At 40.8% G+C, this 23,266-nt stretch overlaps 1 protein-coding gene across 1 annotated transcript in view; it reads right to left on the bottom strand.

Annotated features, from left to right (window-relative positions):
* Positions 1-23,266, bottom strand: part of CNGB3 (cyclic nucleotide gated channel subunit beta 3) — a 191,217-nt gene that overhangs the window by 22,138 nt on the left and 145,813 nt on the right. Inside the window, exons 14-15 of the mRNA XM_044928514.2 lie at positions 10,921-11,004; positions 4,358-4,476 (exon numbers count right to left, since the gene is read on the bottom strand). Coding sequence (XP_044784449.2) covers positions 4,358-4,476; positions 10,921-11,004 — 203 coding nt within the window. The remainder of the gene's footprint in view (positions 1-4,357; positions 4,477-10,920; positions 11,005-23,266) is intronic.

Raw genomic sequence — 23,266 nt, forward strand, 5'->3', positions numbered from 1 at the left:
TATCAGCGAGAATCAACACATTGTATAGTTTTTCTATAGCTGCTGGTGACTTAAAGATGGAAAGTCTTAGTTCTTACATTTTAATTGCTTAGTCTATTAAGATCTGTTTGAGCAAATTAATTATAAATTAGTGGTAATTTCTGTTGTAAAGTCATGCATGAAATGCTATGGAACAACAGGGAGCAAGCAGCTGGTTATTTTGGTGGAGGTTAGAGGTGGCTTCCCCTGGAGGAGGGCATGGCAACCCACTTCAGTATTCTTGCCTGGAGAATCCCATGGACAGAGGAGCCTGGCAGGGCTCCTGGCAGTTCATGGGGTTGCAAAGAGCTGGACCCAACTGAGCGATTAAACAGCAGCAGTAGAGTTGGCTTCAGGGAGGTGACATGTGAATTGAAGTCTTGGGAGGCGAACAGATATTTTCCAGGGGGAGGTTATCCAAAGAAATCTGAAACCGGAGGGATTCCTATTGAAATCATAAGAGCACTAGCAAGGGAAAAATTTCAGATGCATTTTCAGGAAAAGTGAGATTTTTAACAGATGCAGAAGAAGGAGAGGAAGTGGTTAAATATATTCAGGGAATAAGACTTGGTAATAAATGTATTTGTGAAAAAACCAACAGTGGAGTCAGAACTACTACAAGGCCATCGCCCAGCAGACCCTGGGTCTCTCTGTTAAAAATGGGGTGTCTGAACTCTTCAGATGTTAATTGGAAGTGTGGTCTGGGTTTTCTCCATGACAGGCTGTAAATCTATATTTTAGTCAGGGCTTTGCTCTTCTGGATTAGTATGTAATGTCCTTGAAAGCCCTCGGTTCTTTTTTCTTTCTTTTTTTTCCAAAGAAAAAAGAATCTTCTTCAAAAAGTTACATGATGCTGTTGGACTTAGCTAGTTTTTACAAAGGTCACAGCATTTTTGAGTAGTAAACACGATTGCTAGATCTTTCCAGTATCTAGATATTTGGCAGGCAAGCCTCCATTGCTGGAATAAATAACTAGAGTGCCAGGGGCATATGACAGCTTTGGGCCTGCGAAGCCTGGGAGTATCTGGGAAGAAGCAGACGCATCCTATCTCTCCTCAACCACGGCCAAGAAGACAATCGAGGCAGAAATCTCCCTGTTGCTTGAATTAACCAGATTATTCAGCAAATTTAGAGCTTGTCTGGTCTACTGGTTTCAATTTGGCCTTACAAACCCAGTGCGTAACAGGAGATTTATTTGAGAAACTGCTGTCAAGAATCTAAGAGTCCTTTCAATCGCAGCTCAGCAGCACCTGGATTGTATTTTTAGAGTATTTCCTCCTGTGATGATAATATCAGCAATTAACGTACTTGTATTTATAAAGCCTTATTCTTTGGGGAGTACTCGACCCTTGAGAGAGGTCACCTAATTAATTTCTGCAATGTTTTAGATTAGACTGTTGCTTGTTTTGTGACCTTGAAGATTGCAGTGATTATTAAGTCACTAAAATATTAAATCACTTTTGCAAGGACTCCCAGTAAGGAAGCAATAGGAAACAGGCAAAGAACACACAAAGACCTGGACATTCTGGGAAGCGTTTTCACTCCTGCAACAGAGCAGGACCCCCACAGGCATGCCCACCCTGTTTTAAGCAAGGAGGAAAAATTAAAAAAGAGAATCCACATTATCAACAGAGAAATAGCATGCTTCAATATTCTAAGGAAACTTTAGTCATACTCATATAAACTCATCTGAAATTAGTCATATCTCTGGAACCTTGAAGATAACTTCTTAGCAGCTCTGAAATAAAAGGTTGAATGAGCACCTTTCTTCCTGGTATGGTAGAAAGATCACTTGACCGTGATCCATGAAACTTGTGTTTGAATATTGTTCCTTTCCTTATTGGCTATATTATCCTGGGCAAGATAATCGATGCCTTGGAATTACAATTTTCCCAATTGTGAAATGGATATGTTAATAACTGCTTGACAGTGCACTCTACCTTAAGGGCCAAAATCCTAGTTCAAGACTCCTTCATCTTTCACTCGAACCACTGCAACTGGCTTCTAACTGATCTCCTGTATTTCATTCTTGTTCTGCTGCTGCCTTTTCTCCGCATAGCTGTTAGAATTGTCTTTTAACATCACATTTCAAATTGTATCATTCTTTTGCCTAAAATCCTCCACTGGCATCCATTGGTATTTCGAATAAAATGCAAGTCCCTTACCATGGCCTAAAAGATCTGTACAGTCTGGTCCTTGCCTACTTCTTTGTCCTCATCGCTCCACAGGGCCCCTTATTCACTGAGTTCCAGCCATACTGACTTCTGGATGTTCAGCCAGACATGGCCGCCTTCCCTCTAGCCTCCCACACTTGCGGTTGCATCATCCGGGAGGCTCTTCTGCCACGTCTGGAAGCTTGCTCCATTTACTCTCGCAAGGCCCAGTTGGAATACTATCCGTCCAGAGAGGTGTCCCTGGACACTGTATGTGAAGTGGCATCCCTAGTCACTTTCCAACAATTCTTACCTCCATAGCAGTTATCACCATGGGAGTTTATCTTATCTAGTTAGTTGTTTATTTATTGCAACCTTTATCCCACAAGACTGTAAGCTCTTGTTCACTGTTTACACAGTACATTCCCAGAGTTCAGAGCAATACCTGACAGTCTAGCATGTCCGAGGCACTCAAGGGTTTATCAGAGGAATACATGAGTGTAATAATATATACGAAATGTTTAGCCCATAAAATGCTTAAATTTGCTGTCTGTAGCATCAGACCTTTGTATCCACAGGTTGTGCATTTGCACACAGGTTGTGCAGGCTGGTCTGTTGAATCCTGGGGTGTGGAACCCTCACACGAGGGACCCACAGACACAAATGGCTGATTCTACTATGCTATTTTACATAAGGAACTTGAGCACTGGTGAAATTTGGTATCTGTGGGGGTCCTGGAACCAATATCCTGATAGATATTGAGGGTCAACTAGAAGCCGAGAGGACCCCATGCCTGAAGGGCGGCGGCCAAGAGGAGTTACCCCACGTCCGTGGTCAGGGGCAGTGGCCGAGAGTGCCAGACGGCGACGGCGCAGGAACTGCCGAGAGGAGCTACCCCGCGTCTGAGGCCAGGGGGTGCGGCGGAGAGGAGCTACCCCGCGTCCGAGGTCAGGGGCGGCGGGCGGGAGGAGCTACCCCACGCCCCCAAGCCCAAGGCCAGGGGCGGCGGCCACGAAGAGCTACCCCACGTCCAAGAGCCGTGGCTGCGCGGGCGCAGGAGGGCCTAGAGGAGCTGTCCCATGTTGAAGGTGAGGAAGGGCGGTGGTGAGGAGATACCCCTCGTCCAAGGCAAGGAGCGGCGGCTCTGCTTTGCTGGAGCAGCTGTGAAGAGATACCCCATGCCCAAGGTAAGAGAAGCCCAAGTAAGATGGTAGGTGTTGCAAGAGGGCATCAGAGGGCAGACACTCTGAAACCATACTCACAGAAAACTAGTCAATCTAATCACACTAGGACCACAGCCTTGTCTAACTCAATGAAACTAAGACATGCCGGTGGGACAACCCAAGATGGGCGGGTCATGGTGGAGAGGTCTGACAGAATGTGGTCCACTGGAGAAGGGAATGGCAAACCACTTCAGTATTCTTGCCTTGAGAACCCCATGAACAGTATGAAAAGGCAAAATGATAGGATACTGAAGGGAGGGCTGGCGTGCTGCGATTCATGGGGTCGCAAAGAGTCGAACACGACTGAGCGACTGAACTGAACTGATTCTTACTCTTGGGGAACTCACCTTTAGGACAAACTTCTCCCGGCCAATAGCAAATAATAATAACAATAGCTAATATCTATTGAGTTCCTAATAGATGCTGAACATTGCTCTAAGCGCCTTTAATGAATTAACTCACTTATCAATCCTCTAAGATATGTGTTAATATTATCCAGCTTATTAAGATGAGGGACAGATGGTTCAAGAAACAAAGAAACAAAGGTTTTTGTTCCTAAGTAGAGGGATGGGGATTTGGACTCAGGTAATTTGGTCCCACAGCGATAATCGTTATCACTCACCTACTCAAACTACTGTCTTATCCTGGCACCCCAGCTTTCCAACAATCTGATGCCTAGCTGTCCCAATCTCTTCTTTCATCATTCATCCATTCGTTCATGCACACATCCATTGTTCAACATATATTGAGTAAATGCCTTATGCCAGGCACTGACCTAAGTCTTGGGCTTAAATGGTCTTTGGAGGAAGGGAAAGGATAAATAGAAATGTTAAAATCTTTATTCTATCCATGTTGTCAGCACAATAAAACCACTGATGAATTTGAGCAGGAATTTTACGACTTAAGACTTCTCTTTTATGACAAATGACAGTCTTCAACATCTACAAGGTGTCTTTTGGATACCTGATTTCTCCAAACACTGCCCCAGCTTTCAGAGTAACCAGAACTTGACTGCCATCAGCACCTCCAAGAACTTGGACTTCTCCTTGCTTAATGATATACATTTCCTTGCCAATTTCTCCCTGTATGCCAAATAAAAAGAGGAAATGATAGTCACTTTATTCTTGACAATTATGCCCCAAATTAAAGAAATATACACTCCTCTAGATGAATAAACATAAAGGAAAGAAGTGTAAAAGCAATTATTTGAAGACTTGAGGGGGTTATGGACATTAGTTTGATATATCACGTGAAAAGAAATGATAAGGAAAGTGATACTCTTCAAAATGAGAGCACTGTGTGCCGTCACTGGAGAGTCAAAGATATTTTAGCTAGCACATTGTTTCAGGAATGGGATTGGAGAGAGGAAATTAGAGATTGTAAGAACAGCAACCTTTTCTTTTTTATTTTTTGGTGACCACTGCTTTGCTTTGAAGAAGTTGCTTAATTTATGCAAAGAGTATGGGTTACAGTCATTCAAAGATGAACTCTACTCTTCTGCCTATAGCTCTGAGATCTCATTTTAGTAATTGGGGCATAGGAGACCCTTAAGCTATTATTCTTGTTCCACATTGAAAGTGTTAATGCAGCAGGTTGTTTTTATTCAGTTCTTGTTTATCTCTGGGGACCCTGGAACCAGGGCAATGACCCTTGTTCAAAGCCCCGAGAACTAAACTCCTGGAGTGTTCACATAGCCACTGGTTAATGATGCTGTTCTGTATGCCTCAGGCAGCGTGGCGGGATGTACCCGGCTGTCAACACTGTTTAATGTAAACACGAAGATTTATGATGTGTACTTGGTGTCTAGTTTGTAGTCTGAACTATGGCTGGTCATGTAGCTATGTGGCCAGACCCATTTAAAAACTCTAGACTCCAAGACTGTGTTGAGTTTTCCTAGCAGAGATGTTTTTTCCTTGTCCACAGCAGGTGATAAAGATGAATTTCATGTGACCCTCGTGGAAGTAGGACCTAGTAAATCTGCACCTTATTTTTCTAGTCTTTGCCTATAAATGTCTTTTTCTTGCTTTTCCTGCACTGTATGCTTTACTATAATAAATCTTAGTTGATAAATACCATTTTACATTGAGTCATGCAAATCACCAAACTAGTGGGTGATTGTGGGACCCTTGGAACACATCTCACTCCAGGATCCAAAAAGAATAAATATGCTTTACAAGAGACCTGAATGGCACTTGGGTCAAGAAAAGCTGTTAAACTTTAAATAAGACAGTTGTCATAATACTAGGCAAACTGGATAATAGTACCTATATGTCTTAATGAGTTGAGTCTTGATCAATCTGAGCTATTAAAAATAGCATAAATACAATAAATTCTCTTATACTTGGCTTAGGAGGGGACTAGATTATTTGAGTTCATCAAATATTCTTGTTAATCATATTTTCAGAAGATTAGAACACACTAAAATTAATTTAGGATTAAACAAGGTTGATTATAGTTTCTGCTCTGCAAAGACTGAGACAATGTCTCCTTTGTTCCAGTGCTGAGCATAGGAATTATGACGTAGACAACTCATTTATGAATAATTTATAATTTCACCATTCTCTGGGAAATTCTTTAATACCAAGGGTTATTTTCCTGATCATTACTTACTGTCACATTCTAACTGTTAGGTTAAGTTTGAAGTTTTTAGGTTCTACCTCTTAGCTGACATCTGTGACATTCTCATTTTATCTCCTTATGACTTTTATGAGGAAGTTAGCATAGATATTATTATTTTACCATTGTACAGAAAGAAAATAAAGGCACAGATTGACTTACTGGCTAATATTTGGCTGAGTAACCAACGCTCCATGACAGTAATTAGAAGCAAAAGGAAGCCTAGAATGCACATCTCTGGATGAAGCAATGCAAAAAGTATATTTAAATTCTGCATTGTGGAGAATATTAAGCATATATTTATTCCCAAATGTAGATCTGAGTAGAAATTCCAATACAGATGGATCTAATTATAGTTATTTCCATAATATCAATACTAATAATACATCTTGCATTTTTGCAAAGTATTTTTAAACTCACAATGTCAGATTTTACATTGCTCCTTATTTTATGCCTGTGTTTGTTTGATCAGAACATGCTACTTTATAGCTGCAAAATATTTTCATAGATATTAACTTATATAATTCTTGCAAAAATCTCAGTGAGGTCATATAGGAAAGATATCATTAGTTTTATTTAAATTTGGTAGTGTGTAAGTCATTCAGTCATGTCTGACTGTTTTCAACCCCATGGACTATATAGCCTGCCAGGTTCCTCTGTCTATGGAATTCTCCTGGCAAGAATATTGGAGTGGTAGCCATTCCCTTCGCCAGGGGATCTTCCTGACCCAGAGACTGAACTCAGGTCTCCTGCTTTGCAGATCAGATTCATTACCATCTCAGCTACCAGTAGAGACTTGAAAAGTTAAGTGTCTTGGGCAAATTTGTGAGGCTGGCAGATGACAGCATTAGAATCAGCAACACACCTATGTCACCTGACTATATAATATGTGTATTAAATATGATATAGTATATCTATACATATAGAACATATTTAATGAGGAATCCAATAGCAAGACTGATCTCTTTAAAACCCAACAAATTAGCTATGAGTTATTTTTAAAATGAGGGACAGTGTCTGAAAATTAGTTTTTCAAGAAATACTCCAAGAAGTAATGATTAGAACATGGTCATATTCCTTCATTTTTTGCATGAAGTCATTCTCAAGGAACTGGAATGATTTTTCAAAGGCAGTTTTTACAGCTGATTGGAGGTAGAAGTACGTAATGGGTACTTAAATATAGTTCAGCACTTTTAATTATTTTTTAATGATCATTTCAATAATTTTTCAAGGAGATCTGGCATAATCACCGGACCAAAACTTTCACTATTTCTTGCATATTTCTAGGCTAATTTAAGACTTTCCTGCAAGTTTAATTAGCATTCAAATGAAGTAGACATTCCTTAGAGAAGAAGGTCTGACAGCATGTGCAAAATAAGACCAAACCAAGCTTTTGTGGTTGGTTTACGTGCTAATTTGGAGAAAGTATAGAAATGCAAGCACTTCATATACAATAGGGTAACTCTTCCTGAGAGAGCATTTAAAATTTTCCGAGTTCCCCTGTGAAAGGCTATTCCAAGGCTGGCAGGGGTATTATGACAGTCAAATTAATTCTTGCAAATTAATCTTGGGAAAACTCCCAACACTCTTTGAAGCAGTCCAAGCTAGCCACTCAGTGAGTTTAGGAGCCATCCAGAGGATTGGGGCTTCTCTGGTGGCTCAGACAGTAAAGAACCTGCCTGCAATGCAGGAGACTCAGGTTCAATCCCTGGGTTGGGAAGAGGGGAATGGTTACCCACTCCAGTATTCTTGCCTGAAATTCCATTGACAGAGGAGCCCGGATGGCTACAGTCCATGGGGTCACAAAGAGTCAGACACGACGGAGTGACTAACACTTTCACACTTTCAAGCATATGTATCTAATTCCTTTGGGGAAACTTGGGAATGCGAACCCAGTGTTAGGAGATGCTTAGAGGATTAGGTAGGTCAGCAGACTCAGTCTGAGCCCTGCCATTTCTTCAATTATTTAAATGACCTCTAATGAACATGTTGGTTGTTTGTTTTTCTTCCCTTTTCCTACAATGATTTGTGGAAATGATAAAGCAAAAGCAAAGCTGAATTCAGCTGTCTAAAATCTGGTCAAGTAACAACTTTTCATCTCTACGTTTACTATTAATTAAATCCCTTCTTTAAAACAGAAACGGAAGCAGAGAAACGTGGCTTGGGTCTCATGTCTTTTCATTTCTGCTCTTCCCCCTGCTTACTTTTTTCCCTTCCTTCATTTGTGTTCAACTGATCCGTTTTTATTATTAAGTGATGGATGTGATGCAAAGAAGAAATTAGAAGCCAAAAGGCTGCATCTACTCTGCATTTCACACTTTGTTAAGCAAGTTTTCACTGCTTAGGGGCATGAGTGCTAAAGTTTCTATGAGTTGTCTCAATTTTCAGTCCCTGCTGCTATTGGAACAAATTGAAAGGCTATTTGGGTGCATTAAGGCCATGCCATCCTAATGCATCATTGATTGAAAGGAGTCCTTAAATCGAGCTGTGGTTTGCAGTTTCCATTTTCATGAAAATGATTTCATATCATCAGTATGCCCACTTTTAATCTGGGCTTATTTGTGTGGGCTTATATATTCCTCGGATGGTAAAGAATCTGCCTGCAATGTAGGAGACCCAGATTTGATCCCTGGGTCAGGAAGACTTCCTTGGAGAAGGGAATGGCAACCCACTCCAGTATTCTTGCGTGGAGAAATTCAGATAAGAGAAGCCTGGCAGGCTACAGTCCCTAGGGTTGCAAAGAGTCGGACATGACTGAGCGACTAACGCTTTCACACTGTATTCCTGGTTTCATGAATATCACAATGTCTCATCCATGTTTTCCTCTTTTACTACTGAGAGCTCCTTCTCAGTTGCCCTCCATGATTCTTCTCCACTGACCTCTTCCATAAATACTGTTTTTCTTCAAAGTTACAACCTTGGTCTTTTTCATGTACCTTTGCTGAGCTTCTTATGATTATCAGTTCTGTTATATGCTGGTTCCTAAAGATGTACCTCCAGTCATATCCTCTCTCGCAGACTACATTATTTCCACCTCTTCACCTGGGTGACTTAAAGTACCTTCCCTCTATCTGACTTTGTCTTTTGCCATTATGCTAGTTGATTATGTGCTTCAATTCCTTAAGTTTGTCAAGTTCTGTCCTGCCTCATGTCCCCAAGTCTTCATCTAAAAAACTGTCCTCTCTAGTTTTTTTCTTTTTTTTAAACTAGAGAACTATTTCTGTTTAGATTTTCACAAAGATTATGTCTGACAATCTGACAACCTCCCCACCTCTGAGTCCTCCAATCTAAATTAAGTACCTTTGCCACCACACAAATTCTGCATTCCCTTCATAGAAGTTAGCACGTTTTGGAGTTACGCATTTATTTAATTTGTTCATTGTTCATCTCTTCCATCAAGACAGTGATATTCAACTTTGGCTGCACGTGAGAATCACCCGGGAGGCCTAAAAAGTATTGATATATGGGCTCTACCAGACCAATTGAATTGCTGGGGATGGAGCCTAGACTTCTAAATTCTGGTGAATCTGATGTAGACTGTGAACTGAATACCCCAGCATCAGACAGTAGGCCTCTGAAGGGCAAGAACCACCCTTTTCTGATATATACTGAGTATATCCAGTATCTAGCACAGTGCCTGGCCCATAGCATTTCAAAATTATTTATTGAGTTTCACTGAATAAATGACACTCATATTTTCCAGCTTTTGACTTGTAGTTCCATACACTCTCTCCGTAGACAGTTCCTTCCTTTCTGCCTGAGCTCATGTGAACTTTTCCCCTTGATCTGGAACTCCTGCTTCTTCTTTCTCCTGGTTCATGCCGATTCATTTTTCAGGACTTTGCTTGACCAGCATCTTCTCCAGGAGCTCTTACCAGCACCCCAGGGAGAAGCATTCTCGACCTATGTCCCGCTACAGCTTGTGCTTACTTCTCCCACCGCATTTACCACATTATTTTGGGATGTAAGTGCTTCTTACCCCCACTTGTCTGTAAACTCCCTAGGGTTTTGGATCACCTTTCATTTCTTTGAACTACTCATCTTTCTCTACATTTAATTTTGATTGTTGCCTTCACAACTGATTTAATGTCTCAAGATGAAAAACCCAAGGTCATCATTCCTTCTCTCTCCCTTAAGTTAGTAATCAGAGATGTGCAAAAATACTCATTTTGGAGTTATTTATAATAGCAAACACTTGGAAATTGATTATGATACATTCATAGACTGGAATACTATGCAGCTTTAAAAAGGAGGTTGTAGATTACTTCCTATGATATATTGTGACGTGACAAAGCAAGTTTCACCCATAAGGCAGGTATGATGCTAATTTTATGGAACAAGCTCTAACTATCCATCAATCTATTCATAAAAGAGATAGGTTGAAATATATTAATAGTGGTTATTTATGGATGCTGGAGTTTTTGGCTTTGTGCTTTTAAGTGTTTCCCATGTTAAAAATAATGACCATGTATTACTTTGTAATTACAGTAAAATTTAAAAAATATGGCATTGATTATCCACTAACTGGGTGAGCTAAATGGAGGTAACTGATAGTTTGCTGAAGACATAAAAGGGGCAGAACCACCTTTCACTTCTTAAGGGAAAAGGTAGAATTAAAGGAAGGTATTTGGAATTAATGGGGTATGACAGTTGATGACTTCCATATACACAAACCGACTTTTCAGACCACCCACACTCATATGCTATAAGTAATGAAATCCATATTGTCTTATTCTGTTTTGAACTCTGAAAGCACATTATTGTTTTACAGAATTGTATCTCATGATTATTTTCATACTTTGGAGCTCACCCTAGGCAGATTTTGTTTAAACTGTTCTCCTGATTTATATCTGAACTCTTCAAATATATTTATTTATGAGTCATGCATTTGAAAAGTTGCAGGCACTCACCTTTTTGCAGACAAAGTCACCAGGTAAATAGACAACGGACTTCAATCTTAGCAGCATGTCATAAATCATCTGCATGTCACAGCCCTAAAGACAAATAATAAACAGAAAAGTAATCCTTATTGATCCAGCTAAGAGGCAAATATTCCAAGAGATTTAAAAAAGCAGTGAAAATAAACACTAATAGATTTTTGTCTGTGTTGATGCTAAAATAATAGTTGCCAGTAGATATGGACTTGTCTTAGAACAAAATATAGAAAAAAAAAACCTACAGTATAATGGTTAGAATTTAAATGCTGGTCAGATATATTAGATCCCTCTGGAGAAGGGACTAGCTACCCATGCCAGTATTCTCGCCTGGAAAATCTCATGGAGAGAGGAGCCTGGTGGGCTAAAGTCCATAGGGTCACAAAGAGTTAGATACAGCTGAGTGACTAAGCATGCACTCCTGCAGATATATTTGGGTTTTAATCCTGTTTCCACTACTTATTGCTATGTATCTACATATCTCATGGCCTCATTTTCCTAGTCTGCTAAATGGGAGTTAAGTGGTACTAATTTTGTAATAGTAAAATTTTACTCATGTAAAACTGAACATAATCTTAATAAATGATAAGTATTAAAGATTATGGTAATGTAATGGTAATAACAATTGATTATTAATATATTAACACTGACATATAAAATATTTGCCACATATTTTTCTTTTTAATAACATCTTTCATACTATTGTGAGATATTACATTTGCAAACTTGTATGTTTTTCTTCCCCAACTTGTCCTCTTTAACTGTACTTAAGAGATATAAAAACAATATATGTTAAATAAATGACTGTTCATATTCACTTCAGTAGTGTAAGAAACAAATTTGATTTGTTTGAAAATATGTCTATATTTGTTCTCTGTCTAAATAATTATAATTCATCTATGTGTGTGTGCTTAGTCACTCAGTCGTGTCCAACTCTTGGCGACCCCATGAACTGTAACTTGCAGGCTCCTCTGTCCCTGGGGATTCTCCAAGCAGCAATACTGGAGTGGGTGGCCATTTCCTTCTCCAGGGGATCTTCCAGACCCAGCGAACGAACCCAGGTCTCCCACAATGCAGGCAGATGCTTTACTATCTGAGCCACCAGAGAAGCCAATAATTTATCTACAACATAGGTTAAAGAAAAATCTGTAGATGTTCCAAAAATCTCACCTCACACAGTGATTTTGGATTTTCTACTTTCATTAGACTTTCTACTCCTCATAGTCAACAAAAGAGTCCAAAGTGCAGTAGTTGGGTGCAATCTCAAAAACGACAAAATGATCTCTGTTCATTTTCAAGGCAAACCATTCAATACAATAGTAATCCAAGTCTATGCCCCAACCAGTAATGCTGAAGAAGCTGAAGTCGAACCATTCTATGAAGACCTATAAGACCTTATAGAACGAAGACTCAAAAAAGAAATCCTCTTCATTAGAAGGGACTGGAATGCAAAAGTAGGAAGTCAAGAGATACCTGGAATAACAGGCAAATTTAGCCTTGGAGTACAGAATGAAGTAGGACAAGACTAACAGAGTTTTGCCAAGAATATGCACTGGTCATAGCAAACACCTTCTTCCAACAACACAAGAGAAGACTCTCCACATGGACATCACCAGATGGTCAACACTGAAATCAGATTGATTATATTCTTTGCAGCCAAAGATGGAGAAGTTCTATGCAGTCAGCAAAAACAAGACCAGGAGCTGACTGTGGCTCAGACCATGAACTCCTTATTGCCAAATTCAGACTGAAATTGAAGAAAGTAGGGAAAACCACTAGGCCATTCAGGTATGACCTACATCAAATCCCTTACATTGCATTTCAGTGGAAGTGACAAATAGATTCAAGGGATTTGATCTGTTAGGCAGAGTGCCTGAAGAATATGGATGTAGGTTTGTGACATTGTACAGTAGGCAGTGATCAAGACGATCCCCCCCCAAAAAATGCAAAATGATTGTCTGATGAGGCCTTACAAATAGCTGAGAAAAGAAGATATCAGATCAGATCAGTCGCTCAGTCATGTCCGACTCTTTGTGACCCCAAGAATCGCAGCACGCCAGGCCTTCCTGTCCATCACCAACTCCCGGAGTTCACTCAGACTCATGTCCATCGAGTCCGTGATGCCATCCAGCCATCTCATCCTCTGTCGTCCTCTTCTCCTCTTGCCCCCAATCCCTCCCAGCATCAGAGTCTTTTCCAATGAGTCAACTCTTGGCATGAGGTGTCCAAAGTACTGGAGTTTCAGCTTTAGTATCATTCCTTCCAAAGAAATCCCAGGGCTGATCTCCTTCAGAATGGACTGGTTGGATCTCCTTGCAGTCCAAGGGACTCTCAAGAGTCTTCTCCAACACCACACTTCAAAAGCATCAATTCTTCAGCGCTCAGCCTTCTTCACAGTCCAACTCTCACATCCACACATGACCACAGGAAAAACCATAGCCTTGACTAGACGAAACTTTGTTGGCAAAGTAATGTCTCTGCTTTTGAATATGCTATCTAGGTTGGTCATAACTTTCCTTCCAAGGAATAAGTGTCTTTTAATTTCATGGCTGCAGTCACCATCTGCAGTGATTTTGGAGGCCAAAAAAAAATAAAGTCTGACACTGTTTCCCCATCTATTTCCCATGAAGTGGTGGGACCAGATGCCATGATCTTCGTTTTCTGAATGTTGAGCTTTAAGCCAACTTTTTCACTCTCCACTTTCACTTTCATCAAGAGGCTTTTTAGCTCCTCTTCACTTTCTGCCATAAGGGTGGTGCCATCTGCATATCTGAGGTTATTGATATTTCTCCCGGCAATCTTGATTCCAGCTTGTGTTTCTTCCAGTCCAGTGTTTCCCATGATGTACTCTGCATATAAGTTAAATAAACAGAGTGACAAGATACAGCCTTGACGAACTCCTTTTCCTATTTGGAACCAGTCTGTTGTTCCATGTCCAGTTCTAACTGTTGCTTCCTGACTGGCATACAAATGTCTCAAGAGGCAGATCAGGTGGTCTGGTATTCCCATCTCTTTCAGAATTTTCCACAGATAATTGTGATCCACACAGTCAAAGGCTGTGGCATAGTCAATAAAGCAGAAATAGATGTTTTTCTGGAACTCTCTTGCTTTTTCCATGATCCAGCGGATGTTGGCAATTTGATCTCTGGTTCCTCTGCCTTTTCTAAAACCAGCTTGAACATCAGGAAGTTCACAGTTCACATATTGCTGAAGCCTGGCTTGGAGAATTGTGAGCATTACTTTACTAGCGTGTGAGATGAGTGCAATTGTGCAGTAGTTTGAGCATTCTTTGGCATTGCCTTTCTTTGGGATGGGAATGAAAAGTGACCTTTTCCAGTCCTGTGGCCACGACTGAGTTTTCCCAGTTTGTTGGCATATTGAGTGCAGCACTTTCACAGCATCATCTTTCAGGATTTGGAATAGCTCCACTGGAATTCCATCACCTCCACTAGCTTTATTCATAGTGATGCTTTCTAAGGCCCACTTGACTTCACATTCCAGGATGTCTGGCTCTAGGTCAGGGATCACACCATCATGATTATCTGGGTCGTGAAGATCTTTTTTGTACAGTTCTTCTGTGTATTCTTGCCATCTCTTCTTAATATCTTCTGCTTCTGTTAGGTCCATACATTTCTGTCCTTTATCGAGCTCATCTTTGCATGAAATGTTCTGCTGGTATCTCTGATTTTCTTGAAGAGATGCCTAGTCTTTCCCATTCTGTTGTTTTCCTCTATTTCTTTGCATTGATTGCTGAAGAAGGCTTTCTTATCTCTTCTTGCTATTCTTTGGAACTCTGCATTCAGATGTTTATATCTTTCCTTTTCTCCTTTGCTTTTCGCTTCTCTTCTTTTCACAGCTATTTGTAAGGCCTCCCCAGACAGCCATTTTGCTTTTTTGCATTTCTTTTTTATGGGAATGGTCTTGATCCCTGTCTCCTGTACAATGTCACGAACCTCATTCCATAGCTCATCAGGCACTCTATCTATCAGATCTAGGCCCTTAAATCTATTTCTCACTTCCACTGTATAATCATAAGGGATTTGATTAAAGGCAAAGGTGAAAAGGAAAGATATACCCATTTGAATGCAGAGTTCCAAAGATAGCAAGGAGAGATAAGAAAGCCTTCCTCAATGATCAACACAAAGAGATAGAGGAAAACAATAGAATGGGAAAGACCAGAGATCCCTTCAAGAAAATTAGAGATACCAAGAGAACATTTCATGTAAAGATGGGCTTAATAAAGGACAGAAATGGTACAGAAGCTATTAAGATATTAAGAAGAGGTGGCAAGAATACACAGAAGAACTGTACAAAAAAGATCTTCATGACCCAGATAACAACGATGGTGTGATCCCTGACCTAGAGCCAGACATCCTGGAATGTGAAGTCAAGTGGGCCTTAGAAAGCATCATTACGAACAAAGCTAGTGGAGGTGATGGAATTCCACTTGAGCTATTCCAAATCCTGAAAGATGATGCTGTGAAAGTGCTGCACTCAATATGCCAACAAACTGGGAAAACTCAGTCGTGGCCACAGGACTGGAAAAGATCAGTTTTCATTCCAATCCCAAAGAAAGGCAATGCCAACGAATGCTCAAACTACCACACAAATGTACTCATCTCACACAATAGCAAAGTAATGCTCAAAATTCTCCAAGCCAGGCTTCAACAGTTTGTGAACTATGAACTTCCAGATGCTCAAGCTGGATTTAGAAAAGGCAGAGGAACCAGAGATCAAATTGCCGACATCCATTGGATCATTGAAAAAGCAAGAGAGTTGTAGAAAAACATCTACTTCTGGTATGCCAAAGCCTTTGACTGTGTGGATCACAACAAACTGGAAAATTCTTCCAGAGAAGGCAATACAAGACCATGTGACCTGCTTCCTGAGAAATCTGTGTGCAGGTCAAGAAGCAACAGTTAGGACTGGACATGGAACAACAGACTGATTCCAAATAGTTAAAGGAGCACATCAAGGCTGTATATTGTCTTATTTAACTTATATGCAGAGTACATTATGCAAAATGCTGGGCTGGATAAAGCGCAAGCTGGACTCAAGATTGCCAGGAGAAATATCAATAACCTCAGATATGTAGATGACACCACCCTTATGGCAGAAAGTGAAGAACTTAAGAGCCTCTTGATGAAAATGAAAGAAGAGAGTGAAAAAGTTGGCTTAAAGCTCAACATTCAGAAAACTAAGATCATGGCATCAGGTCCCATCACTTCATGTCAAATATATGGGGTAACAGTGGAAAGAGTGAGAGAGTTTATTTTTTGGGGCTCCAAAATCACTGCAGATGGTGACTTCAGCCATGAAAAGATGCTTGCTCCTTGGAAGAAAAGCTATGACTAACCTAGACAACATATTAAAAAGCAGAGACATTACTTTGCCAAAAAATGTCTGTCTAGTCAAAGCTACATACATGACTTTTCCAGTGGTCATGTATGGATGTGAGAGTTGGACCATAAAGGAAGCTGAGTGCTGAAGAATTGATGCTTTTGAACTGTGGTGTTGGAGAAGACTCTTGAGCATCCCTTGGACTGCAAGAAGATCCAACCAGTCCATCCTAAAGGAGATCAGTCCTGAGTGTTCATTGGAAGGACTGAAGCTGAAGCTGAAGCTCCAATCCTTTGGCCACCTGATGCGAAGAACTGACTCATTTGAAAAGACCCTGATGCTGGGAAAGATTGAAGGCAGGTGGAGAAGGGGACGAAAAAGAATGAGATGGTTGGATGGCATCACTGACTCGATGGACATGAGTTTGAGGAAGCTGCAGAGGTTGGTGATGGGCATGGAAGCCTGGTGTGCTGCAGTCAGTGGGGTCATGGGGTCACAAAGAGTCGGACACAACTGAATGAGTGAACTGACTTTCATCAAATATTTTTAGTTTTTCCTCCCAGAACTGTTAGCATGTAGCTGCTTTCTTTTTGTGCTTGTCCATTTTTTAGGGACATTATTATTTTCAGATAACTAATCCCAGGTAGAAAAACAAAGTATCTACCCCCAGTTCATGGATTGGATAATCATTTCTTTAGCCATCATGCTGCTGCTGCTGCTAAATCGTGTCAGTCGTGTCCGACTCTGTGCGACCCCATAGACGGCAGCCCACCATGCCCCCTGTACCTGGGATTCTCCAGGCAAGAACAGCTGGAGTGGGTTGCCATTTCCTTCTCCAATGCATGAAAGTGAAAAGTGAAAGTGAAGTCGTTCAGTTGTGTCCAACTCTTAGCGACCCCATGGACTGCAGCCCACCAGGCTCCTCCATCCATGGGATTTCCCAGGCAAGAGTACTGGAGTGGGGTGCCATTGCCTTCTCCATTAGCAATCATAGGTTTCCATAATAATTTCAATAGCAAACACTTGACCTAGATCCATATAAAATTTACACCTCAGGCTTGCTTGACTGATAAGGAAAGTTAATGATTTATGATTGAAGTATTTTCAAATAGCCATGGGTTAGAAGCATTCAGATGAACTTGAAGCTGGGATTTAACAATTTATTTGAGAAGCTATAGCTTTGGGTTCTCTTGAATAGAGAGAAAGGCTGAAGCCAATAGGAATACCTTCTTAACACAGTCCAACACGTAATGTAATGACGAGAAGCTGCTATGAACCACGCCCTTGGTCCAATCAGAGGTGAAAGAGAGTGAGTCTAGTTGGGAATAATGTTTTAAGTAAACAGAAAAACAGTAATTTGTGGTAAAAGTTAATCATGCTGTAAGTTATGTCATGTAAATATCCATAAAACTTTTCAGAGGCGGGGGCACTTACTTCTGCCTGGGAGTGCAGACAGGAGACAGGGGAGATGGGAAGAAGGCGCTAATGTGGGCCACAAAGCTGAGTCATTTGATGAGTGTGATTTATATTTGAAAAGACATGCAAAGGTCCTTTGAGGGAGAGAGAAATGTACTGCTTCTTTCTTTGTTATATATTTGCTTAGAGCAAAATGTATAATTTTTATTTATGTTGTCTTTATTCCTACTATGTCTCAGATTATCGTATTTGTTAAGGCAAATGACAAACATTAATTTCTTTCTAAAATTTATTATTTTGCTTTTAGTAAAGCTTCTCTAACTCTACGGCTCAAGTGTTCTGTTTCTTTCAGTGCTGTCATTGATTCAGAGAAATTTCATTTCAGAAATTGGTGTTATGATCACTCAGGACTCTATTAGGGAAAAAACAGTATTTTAAGATCTATCCCACTAAAGAAAGTTCATGTTTTCGATATTTTAGAGAAAATTCATTAGAAATATATTTGGAAGTTCTTAAAGCTTAAGCATGACTTCTCTACCCACAGATTGTGCTATTGTTGTTTCCAGTCTTTTCAGTACATTTATGGAATTATTGCCATAAGAAAACAACACTTAATTAATAATTCATATTAACATAACACAGTTGGGAACTTTCATCAAAGTTCATTCCAGCAGGAATGACTATCACTGCGATGAAGGTAACTCTCAATTTTTTATACCTATGGAGAATAATTCATGGGAAATAGATGGGGAAACAGTGGAAACAGTGTCAGACTTTATTTTTCTGGGCTCCAAAATCACTGCAGATGGTGACTGCAGCCATGAGATTAAAAGACGCTTACTCCTTGGAAGGAAAGTTATGACCAACCTAGATAGCATATTCAAAAGCAGAGACATTACTTTGCCAACAAAGGTTCATCTAGTCAAGGCTATGGTTTTTCCAGTGGTCATGTATGGATGTGAGAGTTGGACTGTGAAGAAGGCTGAGCGCTGAAGAATTGATGCTTTTGAAGTGTGGTGGTGTTGGAGAAGACTCTTGAGAGTCCCTTGGACTGCAAGGAGATCCAACCAGTCCATTCTCAAGGAGATCAGCCCTGGGATTTCTTTGGAAGGAATGATGCTGAAGCTGAAACTCCAGTACTTTGGCCACCTCATATGAAGAGTTGACTCATTGGAAAAGACTCTGATGCTGGGAGGGATTGGGAGCAGGAGGAGAAGGGGACAACAGAGGATAAGATGGCTGGATGGCATCACTGACTCGATGGACATGAGTCTGAGTGAACTCTGGGAGTTGGTGATGGACAGGGAGGCCTGGCGTGCTGCGATTCATGGGGTCGCAAAGAGCTGGACACGACTGAGCGACTGAACTGAACTGAAGTGATGGAGAATAATGGGTCTCCCTAGTGGCTCAGATGTTAAAGAACCTGCCTGTAATGCAGGAGACCTGGGTTCAATTCCTGGATTGGAAAGATCCCCTGGAGGAGGGCATGGCAACACACTTCAGTATTCTTGCCTGGAGAATCCCATGGACAGAGGAGCCTGGCGGGCTACAGTCCATGGGGTCAGAAAGAGTCAGGCACGACTGAAGCAACTTACCAAGCATGGAGAATAACAGCATTGCAAATGATCAGAAAGAGAAGGTCTTTTAAAAAATCTACTTACATTTATTTTAATGTGCATAATTTGAAATTTGATGTTTTTGGCCTTAACTTTTACAATTGTAATATATAGGCCAAAATACAATATAACGTGTAGGCCTTGCAGTCTCTTGGACTGCAAAGAGATTCAACCAGTCCACCCTAAAGGAAATCAGTCCTGAATATTCATTGGAATGACTGATGCTGAAGCTGAAACTCCAATACTTTGGCCACCTGATGTGAAGAACAGACTCATTGGAAAAGACCCTGATGCTGGTGAAGATTGAAGGTGGGAGGAGAAGGGGACGACAGAGGATGAGATGGTCGGATGGCATCACTGACTAGATGGACATGAGTTTGAGTAAGCTCCGGGAGTTGGTGATGGACAGGGAAGCCTGGTGTGCTGCAGTCCATGGGGTTGCAAAGAGTCGGACACGACGGACTGACTGGACTGAACTGAACGGAGGCCAAAGTAAAGTTTATATTCCTTAAACAATTCCTGCTGGAATGAACTTGGATGAAAGTTCCCAACTGTGTTATGTTATGTTAATAGGAATTATTAATTATTTTGTGTTGTTTTCCTATGGCATTAATTCCATAAATTTAAAGATGTATGTGGCAGTATCATTTTCAGTACTGAAAAGACTGGAAACAACAAAAGAGCAATCTGTGGGCAGAGAAAAGTAGCGACGGTGTGTAGGTTGCAGTAGCATACTGTGGTTAAAATAACACACCGGCTCTCTCTCTCTCTAGATGTGGTTCAATTCAACAAATAATGTGTTCTGCACAAAAACAAGCTATAGAATATGTTCACTATGACTCCAACTATGAAAAAAACACTGAACACAATAATACTGCCTGTCACTGATTATAGATACTTCATACTGCCTGATACTGTTTATAGATAAAAAGTAAAATAAAAATGAGGGTTGGAAGGCTATTCTTAAAATTATCTTAGTGGCCACCTCTGGGGTGGGAGAAAGGAGAATGGAACTGGGGAGAAGAACTGATTAGACCTCAACTTTAACTTTTATTAATAATAGTAAAAATAAAGCAAAACACACATCCTAGGATTGGTTGTAGGAACAAAAATCCTCTTCGAGAAGGACCACGTTTCATCTTTCTCTTCTACCTTTCAGGTTAACTCAGGCAGAAAGCACTCTAAAGAAACCTAATTAACAGAAAGTATTGGATGAAACTAGGAGATAAACCTTAAAATAACTTAGCAAACGATTAGTGCTTTCCTCAGTAGAAACGCCCAAATACTTAAAAGGAGAGAATTTAGCTTATGTCTTGGATTTCCTCAGAGAAAAACATATGAACCACTACAAATATATATTTTTATCAACATACTTGCATAAAATATGTATTAATTCATGTAAATAGGCCATAGCAATTGTGTGTTAGAAAAAAATCTACAACTTAAACTTCATCAATTGATTCTGGACCCTAATGATTGCTTTGTGGGCAGGTTGCCACTGGCCTTGGGGCAACTGTGATTTAGGACTAGGTCCTTCCTTTCTCTCTTAGTGAAACAAAGTTTGCGTTATGAAGCTGTTATATCTTATGATGTATTTGAGGATAATTATCTCCTCCCCCTCTCCTGCCAAATGATTATTTTCTTGAGATACAGTTTGTTCCATTATCATATGCTTAAAAAGAATCACATCCCAGGGTTGGCATTTTTTTCTTTATAGTGCAGCTCTATTTCCTTTATAGAAGTAATTAGGAAAAATTTCTGATTCTCAGAAAGTCAGCACACAGCCATTGTTTCATAAATGTTCCTTTTTCTATAAAGTGAGCGTACCTGTGAGAGTGTCAATATTCACTTTTGTATGTATTCATCATCATTTGCATTACATTGTATTTCTTATATTTTTTGTTTAATTTTTTTTTTTCTATCTGTTTAATTCTCTCAACCTCCCTGTGAGGCCTGACATTCATTAACACATTGTCAACACTCTTGGATTTTAGATGAGGGAACACAGGCTCAGGACGTCTATTGACTCTTCAGCTGAGGTCACATGTGGAATCTGTGTCGGAGGAAGACTCAGCAGGGCGTGTGCGGGGGGAGTGCGCTGTTTAATCCGCACTCTGAGCAACAGGGCAAGACAGTGGCTTCCATCTCCCCGGTGTCTTGCCAGGGCTGGGGGCATGCCAGGTACTAAATAAATAAGGCCTGACGTCCGTCATGAAGTTGTTAGAAAGCATTCTCTTTTCAACAATGGGAAGTTCAGTGCCGTATAAAATTGGATTCATATTTGAATAAGGCTCCTGGAGATTTGAATGAAGTTGGGAGAAATTCTATTTTTAGTCAACACATGAGCTATATGTTAGATGAGTGTTCCCATACCCAGGGAGTCCTTTTAATACCGGCAAACTCTGAACACAACTGTCAAGTTGGTAAAATTTATCTCTGGGCGCTAACCTTCTCAGTCTTGAAGGATTTCTTCATTTCTAAGCTCATTCTCCCTAAGTTATTTGAAAAAGAACTCAAGATACTATCAGTAATATATAACTACTGGGACTTTCAGTCACCCTCAAGTATAAGCAAGCGTCTTCAAGGCTTTTCTAAATTCAGCCGTGTTTGTTAAAAGAGGCCTTGCTCTGTCCCATCTGAAACTGCACTCCCACTAAGCCAGGGATGGGTGATACATCTAGGCAGGAATTCTGAACCCAGTCGCCCATACTATCGACTATGCCAGTCATGTTATTGATTGGTAGCTTTGGGAGCAGCAAAGTCAAATGTGATAAATAATTTGCAAGGCATTATGATGGCATAACTTACTGAGTTCTAAGTGATCTTAGACTGAACCCTATGCTTCATGTTTGCAAACACGAGGAGAGTCATTTCCATCAGGCTTTCCCTGAGAACTAACAAAAATTCTCTTTTGCTAGGAGCCTCAGTATCATAGTCAACATGAGAAGTCACAAGCTGGATGCAACCCCCAGGATGAATCTAATCCATCTTCCTAGGACCCAGCATGACCACACACTGGTTTTACCTGCGTGAAAACTCCTCTGTGGCTGAATCAGTTTTATCCCTCAGGGACAGTAGTAATAATCATAATATACGAATAATGTACTTATATCTGATGTGTTGATATAAGCGCTTTGTATGTTTTGAGTTACTGAATTATCACACAACAGCCAAGGATGTCATCTCATTTGTGTAGTTTGCCTGCCTTCTGGGAGGCAGTGGAGAGCAGTGGCCATAGGGGTACAGGGTCTGAGGCACCCCACTGGTGCTTTAGACCGAGTGACTGCTCAGCGTGTTTCGCTGAGTGGAGTTCATCTGGGTTATAAGCTCAACGTCAGAATACTTTCAACAAGTCTAGCAACAGTATTTGGAGAAGGCCATGGCACCCCACTACAGTACTCTTGCCTGGAAGATCCCATGGACGGAGGAGCCTGTAGGCTGCTGCAGTCCATGGGGTCGATGAGAGTCGGACACGACAGAGCGACTTCACTTTCACTTTTCACTTTCATGCATTGGAGAAGGAAACGGCACCCATTCCAGTGTTCTTGCCTGCATATCCCAGAGAAGGCAGAGCCTGGTGGGCTGCCGTCTATGGGGTCGCACAGAGTCCGACACGACTCAAGCGTCTTAGCAGCAGCCGCAACAGTATTACTGATACCACCGTAGTTAAACATAGTTAAAAATGAAAAGTAGTAAGCGTCCTGTAATGCTCTGATTTCAGGCCCCTGGGAAGAAATATGTGAACAGGTGGACCCTTGGGTGAGGGGAAGTGCCTTTCCCATCCCACCCCTGGCACAGTCTGCCGTCACAGACGAAACTCGTCTCCGCGTGCTTCCTGTCTCTGACATCACAGCCTCTCCAGGCTCTGCTTGCCACACAAGGACGAGTCACAGCCGCCCCTGAGGGGTCCTGTTTGGGAAGCAGTCTGCATTGTTACCGGAGCAGCAGAT

Source organism: Bubalus bubalis, chromosome 15 (assembly GCF_019923935.1).
Source record: "Bubalus bubalis isolate 160015118507 breed Murrah chromosome 15, NDDB_SH_1, whole genome shotgun sequence".
Lineage (NCBI taxonomy): Eukaryota > Metazoa > Chordata > Mammalia > Artiodactyla > Bovidae > Bubalus > Bubalus bubalis.